This window comes from Salvelinus fontinalis, chromosome 6 (assembly GCF_029448725.1).
Source record: "Salvelinus fontinalis isolate EN_2023a chromosome 6, ASM2944872v1, whole genome shotgun sequence".
NCBI classification, from domain to species: Eukaryota; Metazoa; Chordata; class Actinopteri; order Salmoniformes; family Salmonidae; genus Salvelinus; species Salvelinus fontinalis.
In genome coordinates, this window is record NC_074670.1 from 44013226 (window position 1) to 44021265 (window position 8040).

General features: G+C 38.2%; 1 protein-coding gene across 2 annotated transcripts; it reads right to left on the reverse strand.

The window, feature by feature from the left end:
• Window positions 1–834: 834 nt before the first annotated feature.
• LOC129857877 (C-X-C motif chemokine 14-like) lies at window positions 835–6064 on the reverse strand. Of its 2 annotated transcripts, none has more exons than XM_055926543.1 (4): window positions 5752–6064; window positions 4830–4935; window positions 2955–3068; window positions 835–2239 (listed from the first exon to the last, which is right to left on the reverse strand). In XM_055926543.1, the coding sequence occupies exons 1-4, from the start codon at window positions 5816–5818 to the stop codon at window positions 2224–2226; spliced, it is 303 nt and encodes a 100-aa protein (XP_055782518.1). In that variant the 5' UTR covers window positions 5819–6064; the 3' UTR covers window positions 835–2223. The 2 variants fall into 2 exon arrangements, with proteins under 2 accessions (XP_055782518.1, XP_055782517.1); XM_055926542.1 differs by having other exon boundaries at window positions 835–2242; window positions 5752–6063.
• Window positions 6065–8040: the final 1976 nt, after the last annotated feature.

Here is an 8040-nt window from a genome sequence, read left to right on the forward strand (position 1 = left end):
TACCATCCAGAAGGCGAAGTCAGTACAGGTGCACAAAGCTGGGACCGAGAGACTGAAAAACAGCTTCCATCTCAAGGCCATTAGACTGTTAAACAATCACTGACACAGAGAGGCTGCTGCCTACATAGACTCGAAATCATTGGCCACTTTAATAAATGATCACTAGTCACTTTAATAATGCCACTTTAATGTTTACATATCTTGCATTACTCATCTCATATGTATATACTGTATTCTATACCATCTTGCCTATGCCGCTCGGTCATCGCTCATCCATATATTTATATGTACATATTCTTATTCTATCCCTTTACTTAGATTTGTGTGTATTAGGTCGTGATTGTGGAATTGCTATATTACTTGTTAGATATTACTGCACTGTCGGAACGAGAAGCACAAGCATTTTGCAACACTCACATTAACATCTGCTAACCATGTGTAAATGATCCAATAAAATTTGATTTGACAATAGCTTAACATACCAGTATGTGTAAACTTTCAAAACAAATACTGGTATAAATACAAATTATCTATTTCATTTTTCAAAGGTGGTTACAATGCTGTGAAAAACAGCAGTGCTGTACTAGAGTGCAAACATTTTTTGTATGGTGACTTATTTTGAAAAAAATTATCCACGATTGAGTTGCCAGCATAATATCCTGCCGCTAGAAGAACGCTAATCCCATTCCAGTTCATTGGGGAGCACATAGCGCCTTCTAGGGATAACATATGGACTGATATTTTTATATTTAGGCTGTCTGAAAGCTCAGATGTGTGGAGTGAAAATGTTGATTTAGCAATTAAGATAAAATATCAAGGAAACAATGAAAGGGCTGTTTTCAGACAGTGTTTTTTTATTGCTGTGCTTGTTGATTCACACTCCTTGGAATATTTTGAATGTGTGCTTGGTGAGTCAGTCCAAACACAGATACTTAACATTTGTTACCTAATGAACATTTAAATAGCAAAACAGTAACTCAGTAATACAATAAATTACACTAGAAAGTCTTAGAAGAATTCTCACAGAAGAATACAACATTTGTATGTATATATTAAACAAGAGGAATGCACATTCTTTGAAGAAAATGTATATTGAGCATTCTGTTTGGTGAAATAAAAATTCAACTGTCATTGTAGCAACGTATATCAATAGCTTACAAAACAATCACACCTTTTCAAAGGTCATCATTCAAAAAGTGTTGGATAATATCATGAACATGCTCTATAATTAACCACTTATGATGAAACAATTTCATGATTGAATGTCTTGATTCTTACGAGGGTTACAATGAGATATTTCTTAAAAAGGTTTCTTTTCCATAGGTAATGATGAAGACTTCCTTCTAAAAATTAAACATGTTGATGAACTCCAGTCTTTGTAGAATACGCCATAAGAAATCAGGACAGGGATACAAATGAGTGTAAACGGGAAACGTATAATACCATTGCTGTTTACATTTGTTCATACCAGGTACAGAAAATATATGTCTTACAAGATCTAAATTAACAGTTTGACTTTATATACTGCTCATAATAAACTACAACTTAATGATTGCATATGGGAATGGCATGGCACCAATGAAATCTAAAATGACTACACATTGACCTAGGCGTGTTTATCTTGTGTCCAATTTCTCTTCTCTTTGAATGGACTCAAATTTACAAAATTAAATGACATACATTTGGGTGCTTGGTCTTGGTCTGAGTAATTAATAATTCCCTTCATCACATTCCCTACACATGTATACAGTATGCTGTGTTTAACACTTCTGGAAGCACACCAAGATACAGAAGTAGCAGTATACAATAACAAGAATCCCATGACCCCATTATGTTACAAGACATCGACATACAATAGTCCTTGGAACAAACAGAAGGTTTAAGGGCAAACATCTCCTATCCAAAAAACGACACGGGCCAGATTCATCAAGGACCTTTCTCACAGCCTTTCCTCCAGTATCCTATTCCACTGGTAAACAGCCTTGAACGTTGGCATTGGAGAAATACTACCATTATTACAGTTGAAATTACTTAAGTGAGTAACAATAATTAGCCTGATGGCCAACTAAAACGGCACCAGCAAACTAGAAATCTCTTTTATGCGCGATAAATCTCATTCCAAGACGAAGTACTGATTGCTCGGAGATTATGTTTTGTACTTCATAAAAACAGTCTTAATGGCGTTTTTTTCCACTTGTTCCCTTTGTGCACATAATCCATGGTTTAAGATTCATACACCCTGCTAAGAGAGAAGGGAACATGTTAAATACAGCCAAATATACAGTACATGATTACTTGGCTTTATAGATTCCTATAACCATACTTTCCATAGCGGGAGAAGCTACATGGACATACCTGGTACCCAAATTGATGATTACACACACTTTTTTTTAAAGTAGCTAGACATTAATGCCTTAGTTTTTTGTTGTGAAAATCACTACAATAAATGTGCCTTAGCTGTCACCCTGGCCTCTAGTCCAAACTGTTCAATAGTTGGCTATCCATATTACCGGAGCTTCATCTTATTCTTTGTATTTCTATGGCAGATTTGCAGCTACAATTTATGGAAAACACCAACACTTGGAGATAATAGATGGCGAAGTCAAAGATACAGATTTTCCCTACCCATCTGTGGTGAAGTTTAGCCTAGCCAGCTGGCTAATATTTTGAATACGCAGTAGCAACAGATATCCTTAGCTAGGTAGATAAGGTTAGCATGTCAGCTACCTACACTGACAGCTGTCGGTTACTTATTGTTATTTCTCCACTCCATGTGGAAATCACCACAACGTTCCCACCCCCAATTCGTGAATATGTATTAACAGCCTGCATCATTCTTCGGAGGTGGAACCTAAACAAGAATTTCAGCTATAGGATAGAAATGACATCGAAACAGAGACGGTATTGCCCTTTGGTTGGGGCCATTCAAATCATGGAGTGGGATGACCTCTCACCTATGCTTATCCTTCCAGATCCGGAACCACTTGACCAGGTTTTTGGTACTCTGCAGTTTGGGGTGCAGACAGTACTCCTGACCTTTGAAGCGCGCCACGTTCTCCATGGTGACACTGACAAACAAAAGGAGAAAGTGTAAGAGAAAACAGCTAATCCACATTACTGCATAAACAGGCTTTAAAAACAGCACTGGGTATACATGTTCTCTGAGCCTGGCTAGATGAACCCATTGACATTCAGAACAGCAGTTGGAGAGACCGTCTGTATGGCATTTTTGAGCCAGCCGTGACATGTGCTGTGTGTTGTGCCCAGAGCTCTGCAGGGGCTTCTCAAAGCAATCTCTTATAGTTTTTCTGCTTCTTAATTAATTATTCACCTGCCCAGCCAACAGAGGCCTTGGATAATTTGGTTAATTTCTAACTCTTGGTCAGAGTTGGAGGCACAGCTGTGACAGTGGAGGTGGCTCCGCAGAATGTTAAATTCTGAGACGTGAGCCATGCCAGCCAACAAAGGAGAGAAGGGGCACTGTTTCCGGAGCCCGCTGAGTCTCATTTTTCACTTAGGTCAGTGGCCAGCAGCCACTATTTTATGCAAATAGACCAGCTTTAACTGTTTGGTGTTCAACTAAAATGTATCACATTGGCCCCGGGATATAAGACCCAGCAATAAATATCAGTTTAATGGTCCAAGGAGCCAACAAATCTTTGTTGGATGGACCCTAAGGCCTTTTGATAAAATCAAGAGCAATGTACTGTAATCCATGACAGCAGGACAGAAAAACATTTGAATTCATGGTTTTGGTTTTTCTGTTCATGGGAACACATCTATGCAATACCTCAAGTGAACTACAGATGGCGAAAGAGTATGCGATTTTTTTTTTTTTTACAAAAGCGCCACTTCCACTGAAGATGACTAAAAAGTGAGATCAGCATCTATTATGGAAAGAGAAAGCAATAGTATAGGGCAATTCAATTCCATTTGGAACCCTCAAAAAGAGTTAGAAAGTCACTCATATCTGAAGAGGTAAAGTCCATATTGGATGCCTATTGATTTCTCCCACCGGAGCAGCATCTGTTATCAAACTGGGAAAGCTGTTCTGACTTTGTGGCTGTGTCATCTGGTGGAATTCACAAATTTCCTGATTGCAAAAATTCTACACTGTTCGCTCAATTTCAGTTTGTGAGAGACAACAAGCACTGAATAGTGTAGGGAATCATTGTACCATCTAAATATATTTTTAATAACAATAAATATAGTTTTTACAGCTGTTTGAAGCAGGTGGACAAAAAATAAAACTTTCATTTTGGTCTACCGGCTTCAAACAGATGTAAAAACAGTACTTTTTTGTTATCGAAAATAATATTTCACAGCGATTTAGATGGCATAATGATTCCCTACACGATACATGATTCCCCTGTGCTTGTTCTCACAAACGTGGCGATTTTTTGCTACCACGAAATGACACAGCGATTTCCACAAGACAACAGCCACAAAGTCCGGCAGGAGAAATCAATAGGCGAATATCACAGCCAATCACAACACTGACGGTTAAGTAATACTGTGAAACACTATCATTCCACTATTAGCACCAGATATACAGTATTCAATTTAAAAAAAAAAAATACTAAGTGTAACACCTTTAAGTTAATAGGTTCTCAAAATATCAGTTATCAGATTCCATATAAATATATGAATAGGTCAATCAGCTGCTTTATATAGTATGCGATTAGAAAATTAGAATGAATATTTATAAAAGTTTGTGCATTTGGTAAACAAACTGAATAGCACAAGGAGTGACTGACATCTGTGACAAGCAGACAAAAGCATTGTAGGGAGAGAGAGCAGTATAGAAATGATTCACAGAAATGACTCACAATATCATCTTCTCTTGGCAGAAAGGATGTTTGGGTTTGATCTCCAGCTTTTGCACATCCTTGTAGCGAATCTTTGGCCCTTTTCTTGTGCACCTGCACTTGTAGGCTGTAAAATAAATAAAACAGACATGTTACAATAAAATTGAGGTCAAATGAACACGTTGGTCTGAACGTTTTTAACAATCAGTAGATCTATATTTTCTAATGAGAATAACTGGTCAGTTATGATTTGCGACTTCACACAGATTGTCAGGTGTAGTTCTTAACCTGTATGAAAAACGAACAAAGAGAACGAGAACGATTGAATAGGACTCAGTAACTGTATTGTAAAACATTAAACTATTGTCTCCACTATAAATAAAGGCTTGTGGATTCCCACCGCCACAGACTGTTTAACACGCATGCAGGTGGTCATGGTGAACCGCTGTAGCAGGCTCGTGCCTACTTTGAAACGTGTGACCCACATCTTCAAGGCTTCCTCATCAAAAGTCATCTCCAATTCCTCAACACCGGGCATTACAATTCTCATCAACCACGCAAACCAAACAAATCAGATAAAGAGCAACGCCGGTTAGCAACCATCATGAATTTGGTGAAATGTAAAACCTTTCAAAAGACAACATTTATACAACGTAGCCTGGCTTCAGACTGTGGCTGAGTGGTTAACGCAATAAACGAACAAAGCCACAATTGTACAAATCAAAAACATTAATATAACTGCTATGAACAACAATAGCCTATACTGTTGACAAAAGGTAAAACGTACAGGAGCAATCCGGCTGCACAACATTTTTTTTTGACTCATTACCATGACCAGATGAAAATGGTTAACGGCTGAACACATACTATTTCCGATAAATTTCAATAGGGTCTGGCTCCTTCACATAAGTTTTACATTGTTCAAATATAAATGTATATTTACCTTCTGTGTGGATGGAATATAAGGCAATAACTAACAAAAGCAACGCCGCTGTTGTACAACGATGCATCTCGTCTGCTGATAAGGAACCTCAAATTCGGACCTCCCGGCTGGTTACCCCAACTAAATCTCAGTCAATCGACAATAGATTGGTATTCGCCCTTTAATTTGAGGAGATGACGAGAGGAACAACGTTTGATTTCTATTCTTCCGAATACTCTTGAGTTTTCACGAACTCCGTAGGTCCAGAGAGCTCAGTTCAGAAACGTCATTCGGACTTCACGCTGCTTGCCGTCTATCCCAATATGTTGTTGAGCAGCAGCTTTTAAAAACCATCTCTGTCCCATCTCATTAACATGCACAGCCAGCCAACGAATCAAACACTTGTACAAGAGAAGTGGGATACATAAAAGAGAGGGTAATATAAGGGGAAGAACACGAGTGGAAAGTTTAGATACCAGTTGATTAAAGTTATTATGCTGATTCTCAAAGTTGCCTGGGACAGAGCACAAATTACTCAAATATTCTAACAATGTAAGATCATTTGTGCATAGCCCAGACATTGCCTCTGATTTTCAAATATTTATATTCAGGCTATTCAGATTGATTGAATCTCCTGACTTCAGACTGAGACATGACACGATTGAGGGCAAACATGTCTTATAATCACAGCGTGGTGAAATAAATAGTACATTGGGACCATCTCAGAACTTTCTAGCAACTTAGGCACTTCAGAGATGTTGTTTAAATTCTTGAGAAACAGACACTGACACATCTGGAAGTAATATGATTGATGGAGGGACCTTAAATAGAAATGGATGGGAATACATTTGTACTCAATTAATTGTCACCATTCTGTTTTCTTCCATACCATAAAACAATAGAGCGCTGTTGTATTTGAGAATCTATCAAAACAAAATGATTGTTTTCAAAAGAGGAATTTAAAGTCAGCTAATTGAAGCCATGGTTCTTATAAAGTCCTAATAAAAGTGACAGACTGTAGACGTGTAGGCAGATTGTGTCCTGGTTGTAATTATTATTATTATTATTGTTGTTATTCTTTTTATATATTAATATTTTTTTTATAAAAGTTATTTGGAACATTTGTGGATGAACAATGTTAGTAGGGTGACATAAATAAATGCACCCATTGGTTCTTTGCAGATTACCATGCAGTGTTTCCTTGTAAAAGATAGTCCTGAGCAGAACATTTTACCCCACCCATTCATGCTACAATAATTTTGTGAACAAAAAGCCTTCATCAGAATATACCCTTTTGTTCTTCAGCCAAACCTCTCATCCCATCTTTCATCACTCATACCAGCCTCCCTCTTTATTCTCTCAAAAGCTGGTTGGAAAGTAAAAAGTGAGCAAATTAAATGTGAAGCAAACCTTACGTCATTCTTTCCAATCATAATGTAACATTTGCCCTGTTTGACTTGATGCTGATCACAACGTGAAGACGTTGATGAAGATGGATTCCAATCCATTGGATAAGTCCAAATCAATTAAAGTTGATGTTTTTCCAAAGAAGGTAGTGATATCTACTCCATCTATTCAGGATGGATTTGAAGGGAAAATGAGGTTGTAAGTTGGTGGGTTGTTATTCAGTTTGTTATCCCAAAAGTCAAAAATGTCAAATACTACAGAACATTCAACAGAGCATCAGTTGAGCACTTTAGTTGATTAATCAGAATTATTTCCACTCCTAAAATAGCTGTGTTTACATTTATCGGTTACACAAGGTGCACAACTGTTTATGAAATTATAAACTCCCTATCTCATAGGAACACACCTGTATTGTGTCTGTGTGCTTTTAGTACACTTGGCAATGGTCTATCCCAGATCAAATTCACAGCCCTAAGTAAACTTTATCCCAAAGTCAAACATTTAGTTCTATTCTCTGTCTTCCACTGGATGCGGTGTTGGGACTGATGGAGGGGCCCTGCCAGAGATAGCCTAAATGCAGCCCTTCGTCTGCCAAGAGACGGTCATGCCATGAAACCCAAACAGATCAGCTAAGCAACGGTTCAACGCTCTGGGCTCTCAGTAGCAGCAGCAGCAGCAACACCACTAAATAAGGAGGCAACCCGCACACAGCATTGTCATATGATGTGTCCCAAATTGCACCCTATTCTTTACATAGTGCAATACTGTTGACCAGACCCCAAGTAGCTCACTATATAGGGAATAGTGTACCCATTTGAGAGGTAGACAGTCTCTCTGGCCTGGGGAGTTGGACGTCAAGGCGGGGAGAGATGGGGGGGATGGGTTCTGTCTCTCCAAACATTT

Bases quoted from the DNA above. Each gene is read 5' to 3' on its own strand.
- LOC129857877 (XM_055926542.1), bottom strand. From the start codon at position 5,818: ATGCATCGTTGTACAACAGCGGCGTTGCTTTTGTTAGTTATTGCCTTA. The intron at 4,936-5,751 runs GTAAATATACAT...TTTATTTTACAG, and splicing joins ATATTCCATCCACACAGAAG to CCTACAAGTGCAGGTGCACA. The intron at 3,069-4,829 runs GTGAGTCATTTC...TTTGTTTGTCAG, and splicing joins TGCCAAGAGAAGATGATATT to TGTCACCATGGAGAACGTGG.